Here is a 26097-nt window from a genome sequence, read left to right on the forward strand (position 1 = left end):
GATGAAAACATACAAAATATAAAGAGGAACGACTTGGGAGTGATACAAATGTAAAACAGCTAATTTACACACACTCATATCATACACCCACTTCCCCAGTATTCAGAAATATATATATTATATATAGATTTAAATAAAAAGAGGAAAAATAAAAGCAGAAGAAACATGAGTCAGTAGTTCTCAGAAAAGTGTTGATTGGAGGAGCGAACAATCCAGGCAGCCAATCACAAGAGTTCATACTGGCGAAGATGCATCCTCTGAATAATGTCACGGCAGTCATTGAACACACGCCGAATGTTTTCTGTGTCCACAGCACAGGTGAAATGGGGATAGCAGTAGTGTTTGTCAGTGCCACTCGCTGTGCTGATTTTCTGTGGGTTCATTGAGAAACACACACAAACACAGCAAACAAGATATCAACAATAAGAAGTCTTGCGTTGTTATAATCTACAATATATACAATATATGGACTGAGCAGCATTTTGTGCTTGCATCTTATTATATTAAAAGAGACACTGAATAATTGTACTTTTATTTGCAGGATCAAAAAGTTACAATATGTGTCAACTACCCAAAAATATCAGTTAAACGAAACAGTAGGTGTTTCAGTATCACTTCATGCATGTAGCTCACACCAGCTGTTGCATATGAGCAGTAGTATGCTTTTGTGCTTTAGTCATCATTTAACACTACAGATGTTGGAAGAAAAATACTAAGGCTGTGTGTCCACCGGGGCATTTTTATGCGGCTGAAACGTCTGAAAACGCCGGCTTTGGGCACATATGACAGCAACCAAAGCACTTCTGTTGAAAAATCGCTATGATATGGTATAACCGCCTAACTAAAGTGTTATTAGTATTTAATTTTACAGATAGTTTGTTAAATCACAAGTATTAACATTGTGAAAGGCTGGAGGCATCATCTTGTACAGAAATAGATACTTGAAGAAAGACCAAATTTTTTATAGTCGTTCTACACGGACATGTACAAATACAATGTGCCAATTGGTTGGTGTGACATTTGTCCCGCCCCTGCTGCACTGTGATTGGACAACTGAGTAAAAATGTTCTCTCTAAGCATGGAAAAAATGGTGAGAGCCTCCGCTTGAAAAGGTGTGGTGCTTTCCACTGGAATAAATAAAAAAATACGCCAGCCGCTGGTGTCCGGTGGACATGTGCCCTTAGAGTCAAACAAAATTCATTCATACCAAGAACTCATCTCTGATGAAAAACTTTGCCCTGGACACTTTCGGGTCTTCTCCTGGGTCAGGCGTTGCTGTGCACATGAGAGAGCACAGGCATTATTATTGTGGACTTATAAATATAGGACATCTTTGAAAATTCCAGAGAATAATGGAAAGTGGGCATATTAACCCAGAGAAAATTTTCTTGCTTTTGCGTTCACATTAAGAATCAAGTATCTAAGTAAGACTGAGATCTTTAAAAAGAAACTGACCTATAACTCTGTAATGGTAAGTGACTGATGTTTTTTTTCTCTCCATAAAGTACTGATGTAAGTACAAGTCTTCGAACAAAGTGACAGATGTTTCCATCTCTTGAAAAGGTTATCAATGTCATCACATGTTATCTTTTTTATGTAAAAACTAACCAAGGAATATGTTGATACACAGCGTTTACTAACACTATGAATAGAACAGTCCAGTTGCAAACTTTTAGCTAACAACCGTCTTGGTTACGGATGTAACCTCAGTTCCCTGATGGAGGGAACGAGACGTTGTGTCGAGCCGACAGATGGGGTTCGCTCTTGAGAACCTATCAACTTCTGACCAGTTTAGAAAAGGCCAATGAAATTGGAGAATGAAATTTGCATGCCGGACTCCGCCCCCGGATATCCGGGTATAAAAGGGAGACGGCGTGCTGTATTCATTCACCTTTTGGTCTGCGGAGCCTGAGCATCCCTCGACCGCTGTGGCGGGCAGCCAGCGTTGTGGCAAGAAGGACACAACGTCTCGTTCCCTCCATCAGGGAACTGAGGTTACATCCGTAACCAAGACGTTCCCTTTCTGTCGGTCTCTCGACGTTGTGTCGAGCTGACAGATGGGGTTCCTATGGAAAACGCCACAGCGCTGTGCCGCGTCACAATCTCTAGTGGAGCGACGCTGACTGCCCTAGGCGAGTCAGACGTGAGCGCTAGCGCGAAACTGTAACCGTCCAGTGGAGAGGTAGGGGGTCCCAGAGCTTTTTGGAAAAAGGTGGGAAGCTCCTGCCACCGGCCGTCACGGGCAGAGGTCTTGATTCTCTAACAGCGAGAAGCCGCCTGGCACCGTAAGGGCCACAGGGAAAAACGCTACAGAGAGCACTATCCTACCATAGGGAGGAATTAGTGCAGACACCACATGTTCTCACCATCAGCGGACGGTGAAAACCTGCGGACTGAAGGAGTTAACCGCAAGGTGGAGGTCCACCTAGGGAGGTCATGGGTTGCCGAGGTGGGAACCATTCATGAGGATACTGCCCAGCCTGCCCCCAGGAGGGTGCTTTAGTGATGGATGGAATGCCTGTTCTTTACCCAGTGGGGAAAGAAGGGAGGCGTAATAGCCGCTGATCCCCCTAGAGGAAGGGGGAAGGGCTTTTGCAGGCGTACGCCCTACCGGCTGCCGGTTTTACACGTTGCCCTGCAGGATGCGGGCTGACACCGGTTCCACGCATAGGTATAAGAACCTTGCGAAGGAGTTGGGCATAGCCCAACCCGCAGCTCTGCAGATGTCTGCCAGAGAGGTGCCCTGAGCCAGTGCCCATGAGGAGTGTGCCTCACTCCTAATGGGCAGGGGCAATCTTGAGATCGGTATGCCGTAGCGACGGCATCCACGATCCAGTGCGTCACCTCTGTTAGGAGACAGCCCTCCCCTTCTGCTGACCTCCAGAAGTGGTCTGCTGACCTCCCCTTCTGCTGACCTTCCCACCACCCAATTTCATTGGCCTTTTCTAAACTTGTCAGAAGTTGATAGGTTCTCAAGAGCGAACCCTATCTGTCGGCTCGACACAACGTCGAGAGACCGACAGAAAGGGAAATTCTGATTTCAGTCAACAATTCCAGTTAAAGGGCTCGCTGGGTGAAAAATAAAAGTACCCCTTGATAATTACTCACCCTCAAGCCATCCTAGATGTCTTCTTTCAGATGAACACAATCCAAGTTTTATAATGGTAATAAAGGGTGCTCACGATTTTTGCTCAAGGGTGAGTTTATTATGAAAGGGTATTTTTTTTATTTTAACTATTTTTTTGGTAAAGTTGACAAATCTAAGGGGGTTTTTGTATATAGTTTGTTTTAAAAGAACCAAACCCAGTTCACTTAAAGTGAACCAGAAAGTGAACTAGTTGAAAATGACCTCAATTCTTTTGGTGTCCACAGTATAATGGACTCAAAAGATACTGTAACCCAGTTCTTATTTTGGCCCTCTTGAGCACTAAAGTGATCTCAGACCCTTTTTTGCTCACACTATACCGTCATAAGAACTCAGGCACCAGTTTTCTGTACAGCAGTGGATTATATTACAATAAGGTTATTATTTCAAGTGTCATGGATTAACAGCATTTATATATGTTGAATGTTAATTACTGAAAAAATATACAACTTCTTAGTTCATAGTACATAAGCTAATTTTACAATATAATAATATTAAAAGAATGGGTTAGTAAATGTTGATATTTAGATTTAGTTGATAATGTGATGTTCAGTAGTAGGTTGTAGCAAACTAATGTTAAAAATGAAACTAGTCGGTGCTCTTCCCAAAAAAGTACTCACAACTCAGATAGACCAAAAAATATATATTTTAACATCACCATTATTTTAATAAACATAAATCGACTAGATATCAAATATCAGTTCATTTTATTTAGACTATAAACCACCATTTGGTTTTATCTTTTTATCTCTTTCCAACTAAGCAAATTCATCTGTTAGTGATAACTCTTCATGTTTTGGGACTTTGTGAGATGTTTCATTGGGCAGCATACTGTTTATCTGAACCTGCAGTGTCTGCGGTAAGCGTGTTGTTTCTCCGGTTTTATTATTTACGGACGAACGAGCCGACTTTAGCCTGAACATGTAAATATGCTTGATTTTCTAATCAAGAAAATGTGGAAGAATATAAATTATTCACAATTATATGCTGGCTCGAGTGAATATGTACGTTTGGTATGTTAACAAATGTAGACTGTTTTTACTTTCCTTTTGCGTGTATTACAAATCGCAAGTTTATGGTTTGTGGATATCTCTTCTTAAACTCTAGCCATTGCATTTAATCTCATTTCTGTCCAAGAGAAAGCAGTTTGACTGGCTTACAGCAAGATCAGGGGTCGGCAACATTTTTGAGATTTTGTAATCACTGTGCCATTTCAGTAACAGTATTGTTTAAAATTATGTTCAATTTTATCTCAATATTATTGTCCAGTATATGTAATCTGCTTACACATAACATTAGAATCATATTTGAAGAACAATTTTATTTTTGATGGAAAAGCATAATGCATTGAATATATAAGAAATGTTGATCAAAGATAATTTTTCAAATTTGTTTGATTACAGTTGTATTATTTTTAGGGATGCACATTAAATTATCGGCCATATTGGTATTGGCCGATACGATAACATTAATAATGACCATTTATCGGCCGATACCTATATGGCCGATAATAAAATAAATAAAATAATACAATTTAGGTCGATATATTATAGCCGATAAATCATAATTTCCCCTGGTTAAACTTCTTCAGATGCATGCTGCTCACAGTTAAAATACAGTACAGTATTATATTTCTGTCGTGATCATTCACTTACTTATTAGCAAAACATTCTTGATTTAGGTACAGTATGTAGATACAGTATTTATGAATGTGTAAATTATAGGAACAAAAGCATATTGTTTGAATCAGACTGCTGTCTGAATGCTTTCTGTCTTGAGACCTGTTAGACATGTGGCTATTAAGAAAATTTTTCTGGGTCGCTCTGGAAGAACATCTATAATTTGTTTATTACATAAAAAACCTTGTTTTGATACTGTATATTGGCCAGTATATCGGCATCGGCCTACAATGTTAAAGAATTATCGGTTATCGGCCCAAATTTACATATCGGTGCATCCCTAATTATTTTTACTAAGATGAATAAATGTTGTATACGTCTTTTGGTCATCCTTGTAATGAAGGAAATTAATGTTAATAAATAAAACCTTATTGTTTTCTGTAACTGTATGCCTTATGGTGGTGCTTTGCTACAACTCCGGACTCAAAATGCTGCCGCACCACAGAGCGCCACGTACATAATGTAAATACATGTAATTAGTCAAAATTGTCTTTATTGTACAAATAAACTTTATCACAGAGACTGCAAGATATATTTATCTGTTTGGGAATAACGGGAAAAAATAGAGCATTAACACAAAAAGCCTTATTTGTGACTCTATTCTGCCACATTAATAGCAGACAGAACAATAATAACGGATTTACCAATGTGATATGGAGCCTATTCATTAAATAACATTCAAATACCACATATTGTTTAATAAAAATAACATAAAAATAGGCGCGTCGCATCCTGCCCGACGCTCTTTATAGTGTATTTGAAGTCTAATATTATTATCAAGCACATTACCTGTCACTCTTTAAATTATTAAACAGTCTGAAACTTGTTCTGCGTGTTTTGGACTGTTTTAGATTTGTGACTGTAGTAGGGCTGAAACAATTCCTCGAGTTACTCGAGTAATTCAAATACAAAAATTCATCTTTGTTATTAACCGAAGCTTTGTTTAATCTATTTAACTACAGTACACACGGAGCACTGCGTTTCCCCACGAACCGTTATTCCTAAAGCACAGCCCGCTAAACTATACATGTTACAGGGCTCTCAAGTCTCACGCATTCACCGTGAGACACACGCATTTTAGTCTGTTCACACACTCACACGTATTTCTCATGCTAATAAATAAGTGATAGCTTATTGAAAAGGTGAACTGCTATTTTACTTAGTTTAGTCTATTTTGCGAGTGAAACTTGTTTTCCGGCTGCATTGAGTCCATAAAACTAGATGCAGACTAGTGGATGCAGAATCCTGTTATTTACACATCTGGCTGTTCTGCGTGTCTGAGTGAATGAACTGCACAGTTAAACGTGCTATACGCGTGATACTCATGAATTTGTCTGCGTCTACGCTTTATGAGGACATGAACACATGAACTTACTCTCCAGAGTTGCTCTGAGAGTTAATTTCATGAATTGTTTGAGTGAAGAAACAGACATTATAAAAATAAGCGTCTTCTGACAACCTGCCAAAATAAAAGTCCGGTTAACTTTGTATTTTATGTGGACAAATATATTACTATTTAACAGTAAAAAACTAAAACTAATTTAGATAAACTAAATGCATCATGCATAAGCTAAAGTTAGTTGTTTACATTTGAAATTATTCTATCTATTTTTATTAATGTTTCTTATTTATACATTTGTATTATATTGCATTTTGAATGTAATATGGCAATGTAATGTTTAAATGGGTTAACTTTTCACAGATATTAATGTATGCAATTTCAGCAATAACTTTTTTTTCTAATTAGTTGCTCATTTTAAGGGACCTGTCTTTTGTTCTCTTGTATATTTAGTATTGTGCTATAATAAAGAAAAATGACTTATCATCCGAATACCCGATTAATTGATGGGAAAAATCAGTAGAATACTCGATTGCTAAAATAATCGATAGCTGCAGCCCTAGACTGTAGTATTTTTTGATGGTAAACCCCCATTTTTAGCAGCCATTACTATTTCTGTCTTTATGAAATCATATTAATGTGGCTCTGCGTGCGGTCCAAGCAAATGCGCGTACTGGACACAACACGGATGGGGTTGGGTCTTCCTCCCCGGTGGAGAGCGCCTGTAAGTTCACCACCTGGTGTAGGGGGAGTGGTGGGACTTTGGGCACATAGCCGGGCCGGGGTCTCAGGATAGTGTGAGAATGACCGGGCCCAAGTTCTAGGCAATCTGTGGACACGGAGAATGCTTTTAGGTCTGCTACCCTCTTGAGCGCCATCCGGAGAGCCGTCTTCATCATGAGGTGAGAAAGAGCGGCATCTCCGAGGGGCTCCAGGACCGCATCAAGGTCGCAAGAGGGTACGGAGCGCGGGTGAGGCAGTGCCTTCCCGCACCCCTTAGGAACCAATTGATTAGGTTGTGCTGTCCTAGAGACTTACCAGCAACTGGGTCGTGATGAGCGGCAATAGCGGCTACATACACGTTCAGTGTGGAAGGGGAGAGATTACTCTCGAGTCTCTGGAAGGAGACGTTCCCAATCGAGCAACTCCGCGGGTCTTCTCTTCGAGAAGAGCACCAGGATGAGAAGAGGCACCACTTACAGGAGTATAGCCGCCTAGTGGCCAGGGCCCTAGCCTGAGTGATGGTCCTAACCACCGCAGGGGGTAGGCCACTCAGGATCTCCTCATCTCGTCCAGGGGCCAGACATGGAGGTTCCAGAGGTCAGGCCTGGGATGCCATAACGTGCCCTTCCCCTGGGAAAGCAGGTCCTTTGTCAGGGGAATCGGCCGAGGGGAGCTGTCGTCAAGAGCATTAGCTCCGAGAACCAAGTCCGTTTGGGCCAGTATGGAGCAACTAGTACACTTGATGCTCCTCTTCCCTGACCTTGCACAGAGTCTGTGCAATGAGGCTCACTGGGGGGAAGGCGTACTTCCGCTTGTCCCACAGCCAGCTGTGCGCTAGAGCATAATGCCAAGGGGGGCTCATGACCTCATGACCTGCCCGAGAGGGACCCCCATCCGTAGAAAGGTCATTGAAGACCAGGGGTTAGGGTGCGTCAGCAGAGAGGCGTAATCACCATCCGCCTGCTGCCCGTGTGCCACGCTCTCCAGGGAACTCGACTCTGTAGCCAGTGTTGGAGCGGTCTTGTGTGCATCAACCCGAGGGGTATCACCACCGCCGAGGATGCCATGTGCCCAGGAGCCTGGCTGCTTGAAATATTCCAGGCAGTTCAACACTGACTGAGCGCTTTCTAAGTCAGTCGCGCTGTAATGGAGACAGAGTTGAGTTCCATACCAAAAAAGAGGATGCTCTGCACAGAGGAGACCTTTTCTCGGTTGACCTGTGGTCCCAATCGATCTAGGTGCCGAAGCACTAGGTCCCTGTGTGTACATAACAGATCTCGCGAGTGTGTCAAATGAGCCAGTAGTCGAGATAATTTAGTACCTGCACACCTCTCTCCCTGAGGGCGGCTTCCACGGTCTTCGTGAAGACTCGTTGGGACAGGGACAGACCGAAGTCTGGGGAGTTGGATCGCGTAGCCGAGACGGACTGTATCCCGTAGTCACCGTGACGGTTTGGGAAGCTCTTGTCAGGCTCCCAGGGACCGAGACAGGGAGGCTAGGGGTACGTTCTGCTTCATCGACCTCCCGGGGGTGGTTCGATGGCTGGCAGTGCGGATCCCTCGCCGTGGGGGAGCCCCCGGAGAGGAGATCGGCTCTGCAGTTTTACCTGCCTGGCGATGATGTAGCACAACGCACCATCGAATGAGAGTGCTTAGGCTGATGATTATCCTCGACATTGGGTCATGCCGCAACGTCGAGTTGCCGAACACCTTCGTGTAGAGGTTGAGAGCGGCTGTGATAAACGCCCAGAGAGACAGAAAACTCTTAGAAGTGGGCTTTTGGGACGGGGCAGGAACCATCCCGGATCGACCAACCAGCAATGGAATGGCTCGATCTCCCTGGAGTCTTCCCATGAGGGCCGCTTTGGCTGCCGCCGCGGCTGCTGATGGGGTGTTGGTCTCCTCTTCGATGTCTCGAAGAGGACCAGGGCTGCTGGGAAGCAGACGGTGCACGGGATCTCGGCGGCCAGAGGGCGGTTGAGTCGCGGCTGGGGAGGATATACTTGATATCCTCAGTCTGCTCCTTTACTGTCGAGAACTGCAGCTCGACAGTATCACCAAACAGCCCCCCTTGCGAGATGGGTGCATCGAGAAAGCGGACTTTATCGGCGTTACTCATCTGTGCAAGGTTCAGCCAGAGGTGTCTCTCCTGGACCACAAGTGTGGACATCGCCCGACCCAGGGCCTGCGCGGTCACCTTGGTCGCCCGTAGAGCGAGGTCGATGGCGGCGCGGAGTTCCTGCATAAGCGCTGGGTCATGGCCATAGCGTGGAGAGAGGGGACAGCTTGGCCCGCAGCAGAGTAAGCTCTCGACACCTCAGATGCCAAAAAGCCTACGTGCTTTGGACGGGAGTCTAGATCGAGCCCCTGGGGGACATCGACATATCCTCTAGCTGCCCCACCATCGAGGAAAGAAAGGGCGATGGAACTAGTTGACGTGTACGCGCCGAAGGGGAGCGTTCCAGGTCGTACTAGGTTCCTCATGCACTTCCAGGGGAACACGGCACTGGGGGCGAGTGCGGCTTGGAGCCGCTCTCAAGCCCGAGGTACCGTGTATCCAGCCGCGAGCGATGGGAGAGGCAGTGCGGTGCACCGCAACCCAATGCCGGCGGCCCGGGAAAGCATGGCTGAAATTTCGACGTCCGCTTCTTCCTGAGCTCAACCCCCCGAGGGAAGGAGCTTCAAGGAATCGTCGGAGTTTGATGCCAGTAAGTCACCCTCTGATGCTGCAACAGACATCTCATCATCACGTACCGTTTCCGATACGTGGTTGAGGAACAAGACGGTGAGACCGTCTCATGGGGAACGGTCAGACGAGCGAGACGAGGTGCAAACGGTCCGCGAGCCAGTGGCTGACGGATTAGCGCTCACAGTAATCCTCATATCACCCTCACTGCTCGCCGTAGCGGGCGGCAGGGCCGTAGTCCTGCCGTCACGGAATGGGAAGCAGACGAGGTGTGGCTGAGTCCCGTGGGAACACAGGCACCCGTGACGCAAAGTCTGAATCGTCAACCGCCCGCAGTGCGGGCAGGACGTATCCACAATATCTGCCCCAGCGTACTGGAAGCAGACATCGTGTCCGTCCCCCTCCTCGATGAGTGTGTTGCACCCACGAGAACAGCGGGACATGCCACGCTGGAGAAATTTGCTCTTTTAGAGAAAAAACTCGAACACTTCTGGAACCGCCGAGACGCCCAGGGGAAGTCGCCGCAGAAAGGGACAGTCCGCTGCACCACGTCGTAGAACCGGCAGTCTTGTAGTTGCTATTTGTAGCGAAGTCTGTTGATCATGAGCGAAGGCTCCAAAGAACAAAAGGTGAATGAATGAGGCACGCCGTCTCCCTTTTATACCTGGATATCCGGGGGCGGAGTCCGGAATGCAAATTTCATTCGACAATTTCATTGGCCTTTTCTAAGAAGTCGGAAGCGATTGGTTCTCAGGGACGAACCCCATCTGTCGGCTCGTCACAACGTCGAGAGACCGACAGAAAGGGAACTGAAATTCAAGTAACATTTATTTTCCAAATATTAACAATTTCAGTAACTTTTTTGTTGCACATACAACTTAATAAAGAACTTTCATATTTTAAGGCTTAACTTCTGTACTGCAGGTTTGTCACTGAAAAAAATTACAATTCAACATGAAATTTGAATTAGGATCAGTGTCAATTTTGACAGCAAATTTTGATTGAGTTTTAGACATAATTTTTTGACTAAAATGCAATTTAGTTTTAGTCGTATTTTAGTCATCCCCATCATTTTAGTTTTAGCTGACGAAATGTACATCATATTTACTCTACTAAAATCTAACTGGTCTAACTAATTTATTTGGTTATCACTTCATCACTTCTCTATTTGGGATGCTGGTTTCTTTTGGCTTTATATTGCATTTCACGTTATGCAGCAGCTCACGTTAGCAGATAAATTAACATTGGCCAATAAAAATTTTGTAATGAGTTTCGGGGTGACTCGCCAGCAGTCAAACTTCAAGTTTGCTGTGTTTTACCAGCAATTGTGAAGGAAAATAAGACGCTTGACCACTCAACGAATAGAATTAAACATCATATCGTAAAATATCTCCTGCATCGTTTTTCCATCGCGGAATATCGTACTATGGAGTAAAGTTACACCCCCTAGCTAACTTTGTAGTAGATCTAATTAGATCTAATCAGGAAAAAGAGAACTGGACAGCCCAGAGTCATATCAAACAACCAGATAATTTCTAAAAACAGCATAGTCTACAGATAATTTCTCAAAGCACAAACAGAATAGTCTATGCTTAACATTTGATATGTCCCATGGTAAACTGAACATATCTTTGGTGAATTTAAGTAGCAAATCTTTCACAAACATTAAATACATAGGATTTTCTGTGTTATCTGTAAATGGATGGGAACTGAGGACATGTACCTTCAGGAGGCAGTGTATAGCGTGCATACTCAGGGAAATAATCTTCAAGTTTGGATTTGCCTGCCAGGATCTTCTCTGCTAGCATGTCCTGTTTGTTTAGGAACAGGATTACTGAGATGGTCCTTAAAAACCTGTTGAAGAACACAGAGAGTAAGACGTCTTAGTTACGTATGTAACCTCAGTTCCCTGATGGAGGGAAAGAGACGTTGTATCGAACCAACAGAATGGGGTTTGAACTTGAGAACCTATCATCTCTGATTGTACATTTAAAAGGCCAATGAACTTGGCGAATGGCATGGCATGCCAGTCTCCACCCCGTACATACGGGTATAAAAGGAAGATGGCATGCCCATTCATTCACCTTTGGGCTGAGGAACATAAGAAGCATTCTCGGTCGCTGCAGCGGACTGCGAAGCATTGTGGCATGAAAGACCCAACGTCTCGTTCCCTCCATCAGAGAACTGAGGCTACATACGTAACCAAAAGGTTCCCTTTCTGTCGGTCTCTTGACGTTGTGTCGAACCAACAGAATGGGGTTCCTATACGAAATGCCACGGCGCTGCGCCGCATCACGACTTCCAGCGGAGCGACACTGAGTGGCCTGTGCGAGTCACAAGTGAGCATAACCGCAAATTGTAACCTTCCAGTGGTGTAGTAAGGCATCAGTTGCGTGAGTCACAACGAGAGGCTCTAACTAACGGCCGTAAAGGCGGTGGCCTTTGCTACTCTAGAGGCGAGATAGCTGCCCGGCACCGTAAGGAACACTGGGAAGCGCATACATCCCCCCACCCCCCCACCTCCCCCCCCAAGGCTATAGGGATATAATACGCGGAAAACCTACACGGTCTCACCAGTGGGGAGATCTCATGGGAGTAGTAGTGCGGGGCCCCAACTAGGGATGCACAGAAGCGGTGGAGTCCACCGAGGGGAGATCACAGGTTCACCAACAGGGGAACCAAGAGTGAGGAAACATCAGACAGGACTACCCAAGGAGTGCAAGACGCGGGCTGAAACCGGCTTTGTAGATGTCTGCCAGAGAGGCGCACTGAGCCAGTGCCCACGAGGAGGCTACACCCCGGGTGGAGTGAGCTCTCATTGCTGGTGGGCACGAGAGATCTTGGGATCGGTACGCCAAAGTGATGGCGTCCACGATCCAGTATGCCAATCTCTGTTTGGAGACAACTCTCCCCTTCTGCTGTCCTCCAAAACAGACAAAGATCTGCTCAGAGCTTCTGAAGCTCTGTGTGCGGTCCGCGTACTGGGCACAACACGGTAGGGGATGGGTCTTCCTCCCCAGGGGGGAGCGCCTGCAAGTTCACCACCTGGTCCCTGAAGGGAGTGGTGGGAACTTTGGGCACGTAGCCAGGCCAGGGTATCAGCACCACATGGGAGCCGGCCCGAACTCTAGGCACTCGTTGGACACAGAGAGTGCATAAAGATCCCCTACCCTCTTGATGAAAGCAAGCGCCACTAGGAGAACCGTCTTCATCGTGAGATGAGGTAAGCGGCTTCCCCTAGGGGCTCAAATGGGGCCCTTTCCGAGGCCCACAAGGGCCACATTAAGGTCCCAAGAGGGTACGGAGCGCGGTCGAGGAGGATTCACCCTCCTCGTGCCCCTCGGGAATCTAATGACCAGGTCATGCTGTCTGAGAGTCTTACCTGCCACCAGTGAGTGATGTGCAGCGATGGCGGCGACATACACTTTGATCATGGAGGGAGAGAGGTTGCTCTCTAACCTTTCTTGAAGGAAGGACAGCACGACACTGATCGCACAATTCTGTTGTTCTCCCTGCGGAAAGAACACCAAGACGAGAAGAGGTGCCACTTGTTGGCGTACAGTCGCCTAGTGGCTGGGGCTCTTGCATGAGTGATTGTGCTCACGACTGTGGGAAGCAGGTCACTCAGGATCTCCTCGTCCCATCCAGGAGCCAGTTCAAGGGGCTAGGGTGCGACGGCAGCGAGACGTGATGAGAATACGCCTCGTGCCGGTGTGCCACGCTCTCCAGGGAACTCGACTATGAAGCCAATGCTGAAGCGGTCTCAAATGCATCAACCCGAGGGGCACGACTGCCATCGAGGATGCCTTATGCCCAAGGAGCCTCTGAAAAACTTTCAGGGGACTGCCGACTGCTGCCTGACGAGGTAAGGCGCACTGTCATGGTAACAGAGTCTAGTTCCATACTGAGATAAGAGGTGCTCTGCGCAGGGGAGAGCTTGTCCCAGTTAACCTGTAGGCCCAATTGGTCGAGGTGACGGAGCACAAGGTCCCTGTGCGTACACAACAGATCTCGCGAGTGAGCCAAGATGAGCCAGTCATCGAGATAGTTGAGAATATGCACTCCCTGCTCCCTGTGGGGAGCGAGAGCAGCCTCTGTGACCTTGGAAAGGCATGGGAAGACAGGGCCAGACAGAAAGGGCATAACCTTGTACCGGTATGCACGACCCTCAAAAGCAAACCGAAGAAATGGTCAGCCACGGGAGAATCGAGACATGAAGTATGCTTCCTTCAGGTCGATAGCCACGAACCAATGTCGGACAGACGTCAGGATGCGCTTCTACGTCAACATTCTGAAAAGGAGCCTGCGCAGGTCCATGATGGGGCGCAGCCCCCCACCTTTCTTGGGGACGATGAAGACATCTCGGCCAGAGGGATGGGCTCGATCGCTCCCTTCACTAGAAGGGTGGCGACCTTGACCCGAAGCACGGGAGCATTCTCGCCTCACTCCGAGGTGAACAGAATGCCCCGACACTTGGGTGGGCACCTGGTGAACTGGAAAGCGTAGCCGAGACAGATCATCCTTACTAGCCACCACGACCAGGCACCCCAGACACCGCCACAGAGGAACTAGTGGGAAGATCTGCAACATCGCCCCCATGGGGGGAGGTTCTGTGGCTGGCAGAACAGCTGTCTCACCAGGGACAGAGCCCTGGGGAGGCGAGCAGGTCTGCTGACTTACCTGCCTTAAGTCTTCGCTGCACAACGCACCATCGAGGGGAGAGTGCTGAGGGCTGCGAGATTGGTATGACGCAGCGTCGAGTTGAGGCTGCGGCATGCTGGAACACCCAGGGAGAAAGGAAGCTCTTTTAGAGACAGAGTGGGCGCCACGCCGCCTCAGAAAGGGGCACCGGAGCCTGGGCAGGAGGTGCGGAGTGGCGGGGCTGCTGGGGAGCAGATGCCGTCCGGGACCTCGACGCCCTGAAGGGGGCTGGGTCGCGGCAGGGATCGTCTGCTTCTTCACCGCCGAAAACCATGCTGGTGACCCAGACATGTGATGCAGGTATGCCTGTCAGGCTTGAGGATGAGGCGGTCACATACAAGATTACAGCGGTGAGACATGCCTGGCGACAAGTGCACGCTGTAAGAAATTTTAGATCTTTTAGAAATTTGCTGTAATAGACACCTTCGGCTCGCTACCGAAACACCCAGGGGAAGTCGCACACACCAGGACGAATCCGCTGTTCTGCGTCGTAGAATCCAGTAGTACTCAGAGATAATTCGCTCAGCATTAGCTTGCAGGTTCTGAAGAACAAAAGGTGAATGAATGGGCACGCCATATTCCTTTTATACCCGTATGTACGGGGCGGAGACTGGCATGCCATGCCATTCGCCAAGTTCATTGGCCTTTTAAAAGTACAATCAGAGATGATAGGTTCTCAAGTTCAAACCCCATTCTGTTGGTTCAACACAACGTCGAGAGACTGACAGAAAGGGAACTGCTGAGGCCCAGACGTGTCTCCCTGCTTCTGTTCCAGTTCATGTGTTTGATTCAATATATTCTGCTAAAAGTTTAAGACCCTGTTTAAACGTTTTAGGTGATCAGATTACAAGTTGATGATGCTAAATAGGTGTAAACGGGTCTGAAAGGTTTTGAGTTTATCCACTTCGACCACTTTCAGAGGCACTCAAAAACGTTCGTGGTGTAGACGCTCATGTGGTCAAATGCAGATATTGTGCATACGGATATTATGCATAAACAATGTGGGAAGTGCACTAGCTAGACAGAATTTTCTTCCCATAAGCCCTCCCTTCGATAAAACCAGGACAAAAGTGGTAAAAAACGACAAGATTTAAAACAACAGGGGCCTCATTTATAAAATGTTCTGTAGAAACCATCCTAAATTAGATTTTACGATAATTTCTTAAAGTGTGCACGTGTGATTCATAGGACGAATGTACGGACAAAAACCGTGTGTACGCCTCTTTTTCAGATGTGAAATCTGTAAATCACAAAGGAAATTGCGTGCAGCTGAAAAGTTTCAGATCTTTGCCTTTTAACAATGTCTAATTAATGTCATTGATGTATAAAAGAGCACCTGTTAACATCCAAATCCTTTACAAGTGGCAATAATGGCTTATATTTCCAAAAACCTGCAGTACTCTGACAAGCAATAGTGCGTACTAGGGGTTGAATGACCTAAGATTTTTTTAAGTCGACTATTAGCCTCCAAATATATAGTATCCAAATACAAATAAACTGTTGTTCATCTATTGCACAAGAGCAATATTGCACAACTTAACTAAAATAAAACTATTTTAAAGTGCAGTTAATGTCAGTGGTAGCGGGGCTATGAAGTAAAAGAGCAGCAGGTGAATCTCTACAGCAGCCTAACGTTACTTCAGATCTGAAGCGTGTGTACAGACCAAACTTCCCTTGCATTTGCAACAAGTCAAGTGAAAGCGTCATGTGCACTAATATATGAAACAACAGAAAAATGTGTCAAGTTTGTTTTTAACGGCCTGACTTTAGAACAACGTCAATATATTTATTAGCATAATGCAGCAGATGCTTTATCATAGCGGACTTACAAACGCAGTACATCAGTGACACAGCAGCAAATAAACATTTTTATTTATTCTGATTCTTTCATGTTTTATTAAATGGGGAACAAGTACAAAAATATAATATTAAAAGATCTGCGTGTAGAAGCACAGCACACTGAAATCAATGTAACATTAGCCTTTAGCATTACCTGCAAGCTTTTGCAGCGTCAGAACAAATCGTGAACGATGCGTCCATCTGCTCAGATCCTGATGTAGCACGAAGCACGTTTTCATATCAAAGACCGTTTTAAGAAATATGAACGTTCCCATGGATTTGAACATTTGAAGTGCAAATAAGATAATAATAGCTAAACCCATGTTGGTCTTTTTATGTTTGTCAGTGATGAAAGTAAACACATGGTCAATTGATATTTTATACAAATATTAGCAGATTGGAATACAATCTATCTTTTATGAAAAAGCGTTTGGGTTAGGAATGAAATAAAGGTAAGTGAGTAATAACAGAATTACAATTTTTGAGTGAACTATCCATTTTAACTTTTTGTGTAGCTACAGACATAATTTAGACATTCCAAACAATGCAGACGCTTGGGTTTTTTATTTTAAATATATAAAATATATACAAGCTGAAATGCTCCGAGAGCGTTTGGAGGGCTCAAACGAACTAGGTGTGAAAACACCCTTACAAACATGCAAACATATACTGTAAATGAAAGTGCAGAAATGCCTGAAAAAGTGCAAAACCTGTTAGTCCAGATGCTGCGGAAGAGATCAAGAGACTCGCGCAGCCGGTTGGTGCTGTTGTCTTCTCTTATGACCATGTTGTAACTGCTACTGGCTGCGACAAAGATGATGGCTGTCACATCTGTGAATGTAGACAGATTCAGTACATCATTACCAAACAGACTGAAACACCAGAAGTCATTCAGACTTTCAAGCATGTTGATTATATACGACTATACCAAAGCCTAAAGAAACTACAAACTTACCATTGAAACACTGGATCCATTTTCTTCTCTCGTCTCTCTGACCGCCCACATCAAACATACTGACAGACAGAGGCAGGAAAATGAGAACTGACTGAACATACTGTACTTGTACATTCAGAAGCTCCTGTCCATTTGCTTCAAATCCACAATATTTTGTGGTTAGATTTTCAATTTCAGTCCTGCTAAAACAGCAATGTGGCTTTGACGCAAAACACTAGTTTACTCACAGACACTTACAGATACATTTCAAATGTCAGGGACAGGATCTTCTGCTAGAAAGATGATATATGCAGCACTCGAGTTGAGGGGGGATGGCATCCCCCTTTGAATTAAAGATGATCAAAATCATCCCCCTTCTAAAACGGCCATCCCCCCTTCCCATCCCCTGTTATTTTATCAATGAATGTGTAAATATTACCAGTGGTAATTTACTACTATTTTTTTTGCGAATATTGAATAGGCTAAAATACTGTGGACGAGGGGAACGTGCACATAATAGGCTTGTTCGACTTCATGTGGCGCCGCAATTTAAAACAAATCGTCGTGTCATTAGGCTTGTTCGACTTGATGCGGCACCGCAAGATCCGACAGGCAAATGACAACAAAGTACCGCGAGAGCGATACGAAACCAAACATTTTATGTTTTTTCAAATGGCTCTCGCGGTACTTTGATGTCATTCGCCTGTCGGATCTTGCGGCGCCGCATCAAGTCGAACAAGCCTAATGACATGACGACTTGTTTTAAATTGACGTCACATCAGTCAGCGACATAGCAGCACAGGTGCTGGTGATTTCAGCATCATGGCCAAGCGATGGACATGGACAGCTTGACCTGAGGGACTTCGCTTTAAGAGGGCAAGAAGTAGTGTGAAAGTGAAGTGAAAGTGACCTACACTACTCTCTGGATGGGTTAAATGCAGAGGTCACATTTCGTTGCCTTGTACCTTCGTACATGTGCAATGACAATAAATTAAATCTAATCTAAAAATCTAGTCAGATATGGTGACCCATACCCGAAATGTGACCTCTGCTTTTAACCCATCCAGAGAGTAGTGAACACACGCACAGCAAGTCGTGAACACACGTACACCCGGAGCAGTGGGCAGCTATCACTGCAGCGCCCGGGGAGCAAGTAAGGGTAAAGTGCCTTGCTCAAGGGAACCTCAGTCGTTACCCACCGGCCCTGGGGATCGAACCGGCAACCTTCTGGTCACGAGTCAGACTCTCTAACCATTAGGCCACGACTGCCCAAGCTTACAGCACCTGGTATTCCCAGGCAGTCTCCCATCCAAGTACTGACCAGGCCCGACCCTGCTTGGCTGGTCGGAGATCAGACGAGAGCGAGTGTGCTCAGGGTGGTGTGGCCGTAAGCAAGCCGTAAGTAGCACTGAAGGTAAGTCAAGAGTCAGGAATACTTTTGATATGTCACCAAAGGCGGAATCTCTGGACAGAGGCGATAACAACACAGTTAACGATGTTAGTTAGTTTGGAGCTTTTTTTCTTGTTAGTTAACGCCAGCTAGCTAGCTAATGTCAGGTTAGACTTTACGGGGCGGTTTCCCAGACAAGGATTATCTTAAACCAGGACTAGGCCTTAGTTAAATTAGGATAATTAAGTTGTTTTAAAAAATATACTATACAAAAAAATATTACTCTGTGCATCTTGAGACAAAACAATCACAGTGATATATTTTAAGATATGTCAGTGCAAGTTGTTTTGATCAAGGCATCTCTCACATTTAAGTTAGTCTGAGACTAGGCTTAAACCCTGTCTGGGAAACCGCCCCTACATTCACAAAGTTAATGTTAGATTTGGTTTCTGTTTCACCTGGAATATCTTACTGCAGGGTTTCCCACAGCACTTTACAGCGGTGAACACACTAAGCAACACACGCCTGCCTCATTAACTCTAACCTAAGTAGAAAAAAAAACTTTTTTTATGAGCGTTATCCACAGTTACTCTGTCCTGTCCGATCAGCGGCATCTGGTGGAATGTCATCGCTCTATCTATCATTGTTCGCCAAACATTCTACAACATATAAATGGCAAGTGCAAGGAAAGCCATTACTAGCCATTACTTTTCCTTACATGATTATGAAACTCTTTGGAAGCTTCTATGAGATACTTTAGGGGAGAATGGGGTAGGCAGCATTGCAGCATTGAACTGATCAGTTATTAATTTTGCTTCCCCTTTTTTGTCTTTTGTTTGGACACCTCAAGTTTAAGAAATGTCAGGTGATGCTATGTATTTGTATTATATGTATTATTTTCAAGATTTTGTAAATGGCACATTTGTTTAATCCATTTGTTCTTGCACTTCAATTCAAATGGACTTAACTTGAGAGGATTCATGTTCATTTACAATGTTTTGTGAGGTTTTGTTTCAACATTTAATAGATGAATTCCAAATAGATTTATAGGTATCATGAGTATGAAGTTGCACCTGCACCCAGTGGGAAAATTGGTCCTCTGTATTTACCCTAACTATGTAGGAGCAGTGGTAGCCATGCCAGCCTGGGGACCAACTCCAATTCTGAGGTGCCTTGGTCAAGATCAATGACAGGAGTATCTGATACGTAATAATCAATAGCATGCATGTTGTTTTAGAGCAGTGGTCACCAACCCTGTTCCTGGAGATCCAACCCTGCTTCAGCACACCTGTCTGTAATTATCAAGCAAACCTGAACACCTTGATTAGATAGTTCAGGTGTGTTTGATTGGGGTTAGAGCTGAAATCTTCAGGACGGTCGATCTCCAGGAGCAGGGTTGGTGACCACTGTTTTAGAGTAATATAATATAATAATTATCTTTGTACTTAAACAATCATCAAAAGGGTACACCGTTGGTCTCCCACCATATGCGCTGTCATCAGCACAAATGATCTGTCCGTAAACGTTAAATCCAATCCACCATCCCCCCTGATTTTTTTTACAACTCGAGTACTGGATATATGTATATACTTCTCCTGATGAATAGATTAACTCATATATTTGCTATGTTGATATATTTGTGTTAAAATCATTAAACTCCTTACAATGTTGTCCCGATATTTGAACACAGCTGTACATTAAAATACAGCAAAATGCCATTGCTTTGACTTACTGAAAGTTGACTTTGTCTACTTGAAAACGAGTTTCAAAAATCCCTGAAGTCAAAACACGACACCTCAGCAAGTCCTTGGAAGAAAAAAACAACAACACTGAAACCTTCATCATCAAGCATCAAAATGTACACAAACTAATGTAAAAAAAAACATGGTGCTCAAAAGTTTACACACCCCTTGCAGAATCTGGAAAAAGCTGAAACTTTTGTAAAAATAAGAGGATTTTTGAAAATTAAGGTTTATTTTGAATTTAGTCCTGCCCTGAGCAAGTTATTTCACTAAAGAAATGTTAACATAAAGTTCACACTAAAGAATAATAACAGAATTTCTAAAAATAGCCCAGGGCAAAAGTTTACACGTCCCTGATTATTAATACTGTATGATGTTACCTAAACAATCAATGACAGTTTTTATGTTTAGTCATAGTTGTTTAAGGGTTTCTTGTTTGTCATGAGTCATTAGACTGTCCACTGATCTTCAAAACAATCTCCCAGGTCCTCCAAAATCTTTGCTTTTTCAGCATTTCTGGATATTTTACTCATGTCCAGCAGTAACTGTATGATGTTGAGATTCCTCTTTTTACATTGAGGACAATCAAGAGACTCATACACAACTATTAAAATAGATAGAAACATCCAGTGCTGCCCACAAAGTCAACACGATTCATTTAAAGTCAGGTGGGTGTAAACCTCTGAAAATGGTTTCGGTGTAAATTGTTATTGTTTCATTTATACATCTTATTTTTTCATTTACTAATGTCCTTAAGAAGATTTAAAAATACATAAATGTTTTTCAGGAAATTAAATATATATTTTTTTACACCAAAACCATTTTCAGAGGTTTACACCCACCTGACTTTAAATGAATCGTGTTGACTTTTTTGACATGGGCAGGACTATGGGAGTATTTCAATGCCATTAGTCTTTGAAGCAAAAAAGCATGTTGAATTACCACTAATCAAAAATAAATCTGTTGCATTACCAGTGCTTGCATTTTTAGAGTCTGCAATTCAATATGGTTGTATATTTAAGCTGTGAATATTTCAAATTGAAACATTTCACGCACAATTTCACCGTTAAAAAGTTCAATAATCAAAATTCGCCTTTTAAATTTCACTTAAAAAATTCAATTTGTTTTAGAATACAACCTTTAATTTTCGACAAACAATTTTCAGTCCATATTATTTTGGTTTAAAAATTCGCTTCCACAAATTCAGTGGTTCAAATTCGGCTTGAAATTCAAAGTTTCACATCCAGGAATCCCAGGAGAAGCAATAGAGCGCCGATTCCGCCAATGCATGATCTCTACCTGCTGCCTGACCGCTTCACCAGCAGGTGGTGCAAGTCGCTTCTGACGAAGACCAAAGCAAGAAATGCAGATACTTTTTATATGTTTGCAGCACAGTCCATTCATCTGCTCGATTAAGTGAATTTATTCGATCTCATAGATCTCTTATGTATCATTTTTTTTACACCAAATATATTAATATTAATATATTAAAGCTTGTATTTTATAACAAGTTGAATTTTTTTAATGAAATTTAAAAGGTGAATTTTCATTATTGAATTTTTAATTTTACATTTGAAAAAATCACAGCTTAAATATGCAACCATGTTGAATTGCAGAACCTTAAAATGCGAGCACTGTTAATACAATGCATTTTTTTTCAGTTAGTGCTATTCAGCACGTCTTTTTGCTTCAAACACATTTGTCTCTATTTTACTTCCATACAGGACAAAAATCCTCTTATTTTTCCAAGTTTCAGCTTTTTCCAGATTCTGCAAGGGGTGTGTAAACTTTTGAGCACAACTGTACATACAGTAAAATGCAGAGACCCTAAACACAGAAGACACATTGGAAAATAAATGCAGTGTCACAGCGCCCTCACCTGATCTGTTGGTGTGTAGTCACTCTGTCGGACAGAGTCAATCCTGTCCAAGAAGCTGAGAAAGTAAAAGACATAAACATAACCATTTTAGTTTGACTTGTGTGTGTTTTTGACCTAGTTTTGGTAGTAAAGTAGGTTTCATTTTTAATCATGACCTTATAGATGATACCTGCAGTACTGTAGTAAGTGTGTTACGTAAAAAAATCTTTTAAACTCAATATTTTCTAGTAACTGGCATGTACATTTTTCAGTTGGCTCAGTTGCCGTTCTATAAATGTACCCATCGTCTGTTACAACAGCTCGACCAACTGAAAAAATGTTGATGCAACAAGAAAAGTTCATACAGTGAATAGAAATATGCTTATATAGACCACTTGGCAAGATGTAAAAACTGGTCCAGGAGCACTTATGGTTAATTTTTTTGTTATTTTAGTCTTACACACATAATTCAATTATAAAGATATTTGTTTAACATTTTGATTGGGTAATAATGTGCTCTAGGTTGTATTTTGTTCAAGCATCTGTGTAGTTATAAAAAAATTGAAACAGGAAGTTTTTCTGGACCAGCAATGGGTCAGTGTTGCTTAGGTTTTCCAAAGTGGTCTATGAAGCACAAAACAAAACTTGACATACAAGTGAGATGTTTCCGCAAATGTCAACATACTGTATATGACATTTGACATTATCCTATACTTAAGTTTCATTCCTTGTGCTTTGTCAATGTTGTCATCCAGGTGGTGATCTAGTGCAGCTCAGCTCATTGGAGCCGATACATTTGCATGTCTTTTGCAATTGTAAAGGTTATGTGTTGAACACTGCAAGCTGATACTGTAAGTATCATACACATTAGGAAAACTGGACGAGGGTTAGACTACAAGTACAGAGTTACTCTGACCTTTAATAAAAAAAAGAGTCACCCTATCTGTCAATCAATATTTCCACACATTTTAAATGGAACAGACTAACATACACACTGACTGAACTGTGTGATGCACTATAATGCGATGCACTATAATGCACACAAAGATGACCATACAGTCATGGCCAAAAGGGATGTCCATCTTAAGAAAATGTATGTTTTTACTCTTTATTCTATTGTATTATTAAAGAGAGATTCAACACCTTGTATTCATGTGTATAGTTTTGGTATGGAGTTTAAACTGAAGCTCAGATTTGAGAGAAATTGAACTAGGCTTGGGAAAAAATGACACACAACACATGAGCAAATATTATTAGATCAAGAGCCAGGAGAATGACTGTGGCAGTCAAAAACAAGAGAGAAGCAAAACCCTAAATTCCCTCATGCTATAGTTTGGCTTTTGACACATATATCAGGCAAATTAATACCTATAGGTAGTTTAAAGTTTTCCTTTTTTGTACCATAAATTTCAATAATTTAAATAAGTCCCACTGCATTTGATAATTTGATCACTTAATATCTTTAAATAGCATAAGTTAAAGTTTATTCCTGTGATAATAATTTATTCATGCCTGACTTGAATGTAACTCTACACCCTTGCTTCATTTAGGATATGCAGATTCATGAATATATGCAAATTAGTCCCTGTCTCCATCCAATCGTGTGAGCTCGGAACGTTAATTATAGGTACATAGATGCCTCATTCGACGTATAAAACCGTGCGGAAAACGCGAGCCGCACTTTTTTCCAAAGCGCCTACGAGTTTGCACTCTCCTGGCGTCTGTCATTGCTAAGCAACAACGGCCATGCTAGCCGTTGAGACAAGGAGGTATAAACAAAGGATATATGGATTATATACACTGAAAACACCTTGCAATAACTCTGCTACTAGATTTATTAATGCTGTGATATGTCTTTCCATCGTCACTGAGCTTGTCTATATTGGTTGGTTGGTTCTTGTCACATGACCTGCAGTGCGGTTAAAAACGGAAGCGTCGCACCGCATGCGCATCGCGAGTTGGTGAGGGCGTTTCAAAATTCACCTCAATTCCGGAATTTGTGAAAAACAGATCTGTGCTCCTCCTAGAGGTCTGCAGGGGATTTAAACAAAAGCCCGATCCCGGCCCGTACCCGAAATTGTTTAACCCGGCCCGACCATTACAGTTATACTTTAAGCCCGACCTGAACCCGAAGTGTGTTTAACAGCAAGCTTTGTTGAAATGTGCTGCATTTTATGATTGCTTGCGATGATAATTAAACAAATAGCTACATGTAGGCAAACACAGTTTCATCAAGGCACAGCTGCCCCCTCAGCAGTGAACACACAAGAAAAAATAAGAAATAGCACAGACTTACCAATAACAAAACTCTGCTGTGGGTGAACAGGTGTAAAAGTCAAAAATCATTTTTAAACCCTCTGGAACTGTTGGTTTAAGCACCATCCTCCTCTGATTAAAAGTTAGCCTAGCTGCACTGAAGTTCCTCTCGCTGCTGCTGCTAACGTTACTTGCGTGGATGCTGAGGATACTACGGGCCAGTCTTGACAGTAATGACAAGATCATAATTCTTCCAGAGTGCAGCTTCCCTGCATCATTTGGAACTGTAATACATTTTCCAGCGCTAATATTTTGCTTTATTGCACTCATCTTACCATCACCTGCTGTGTTGTGACAATGAGGACAAGAGCGGGAGCACATGCGCAGAACAGTTTATGCGAAAAGTGTGTGTTTTCTCTCGTGTTTTTTTGTGGTCACAACGCAGAAAACACGCAAGCACTTGTTTGTATATATAGCCTATATATTTTTTTGTTACAAACCTGACCCGAACCCGAGGCTATTCGTTAAACATTAACCCGAACCCGAGTTGCAGACCTCTAGCTCCTCCCTACTCCCACAAATACGTAAATAGCATAGAAACGAACAATGATAAGTTAATGAAACTCACACATTATATGGTTGAACAGTTATGTTTAATGTTAAAGCGGAGGTAACACACGCGGTTTTATTTTATATTAGCACATTCTGTACACTGAATACTACGTTGACAACATTTATAGCAGCATTTTGTCTGGGGAGTGATATGAATATAAGATATGTCTGCCAACTCGTTAAAATGTATAAACATGCCGTCATTTCACCAACTGTACAGCAAATGCCAGCATCAGCATCCCAGCATCTTTTAGCGCTGGGACAGCTCCATCTATCTGTAATACAGTGAATACAATCAAAATACAGTGAAAAAACAAACACACTTTTATTGGCCAAAAAATGAGTAAGGACCTCTGTTTCGTCACGGTAATCCATGGTTTAAAAAAAGTTGTGAAACTGGTACGAAAGCTGAGGGAGTGTATTTTGCACAGAAATACCACGTTATACTTGTTTTTTGACACTTTGCTCATGTTTAGCATAAGAATCCAAAACTTGTAACAGTGTAATTATGTCAGAATGCATTAAATAGGTTTTCCCCCTCCCCCCCCCCTTTAAAATAGATGTTGTTTGCGTAGGACTTCCAAGAAATAAGTGAACATTGTTGCATGAAAAATGGTATGATCATTAAGGTAAGTGTTCAAAATGTCAAGTTTTTAGTCATACACTCGATGCATCTAGTAAGCCATACTAAGGATATTTGTTTTGTACTAATAATGCATTATAACGCCGGACAATCATTTTATAGTGCATTGAATGTTGTCCCAGGTTTGTATAACATTATACAGTGACCCAGTGGGAAATTTACATTTATAACAGTTTTTTATTATACTTACAGTAAATGACATATATTTGTGTTTACTTTGAGCCTTATTACTGCTAAAATAAGTGGCACCACCAGTAGTGCTATTTTTCACTTCTTATATATTTACAATTTATGTCAATATTCTTTGTTTTCAGTAGATCTGCACTTCCTGTTTTGAGTGTGTGTTTGTGTTCCTAAATAAAAGAAAAAAATCCTAAATAAATATTCTATAAAAAAGTTCAAAAGGCTTGTAAAAACCTCCAATAACACTCCAGGATTGAAATATTTAATGTCCAAGTATTTCAATGAGTGCCCTATAAAGGGTTCCGATAGACCCGCCAAACTTCAGGTATTTTATATTTTCTTTCATGCTGAGCTTAGGCCTGGTCGAG

General features: G+C 42.9%; 1 protein-coding gene and 1 pseudogene across 1 annotated transcript in view; both read right to left on the bottom strand.

Annotated features, from left to right (window-relative positions):
* Positions 1–215: 215 nt before the first annotated feature.
* gnal (guanine nucleotide binding protein (G protein), alpha activating activity polypeptide, olfactory type) overlaps positions 216–26097 on the bottom strand; it is a 124798-nt gene continuing 98916 nt past the window's right edge. Inside the window, exons 6-12 of the mRNA XM_057322271.1 lie at positions 22057–22111; positions 20168–20241; positions 17067–17125; positions 16822–16942; positions 11295–11425; positions 1208–1275; positions 216–371 (exon numbers count right to left, since the gene is read on the bottom strand). Coding sequence (XP_057178254.1) covers positions 225–371; positions 1208–1275; positions 11295–11425; positions 16822–16942; positions 17067–17125; positions 20168–20241; positions 22057–22111 — 655 coding nt within the window. The 3' untranslated portion in view covers positions 216–224. The remainder of the gene's footprint in view (positions 372–1207; positions 1276–11294; positions 11426–16821; positions 16943–17066; positions 17126–20167; positions 20242–22056; positions 22112–26097) is intronic.
* Positions 18318–18438, bottom strand: LOC130547464 (5S ribosomal RNA; annotated as a pseudogene).

This window comes from Triplophysa rosa, linkage group LG23 (assembly GCF_024868665.1).
Source record: "Triplophysa rosa linkage group LG23, Trosa_1v2, whole genome shotgun sequence".
Classification (NCBI taxonomy): domain Eukaryota; kingdom Metazoa; phylum Chordata; class Actinopteri; order Cypriniformes; family Nemacheilidae; genus Triplophysa; species Triplophysa rosa.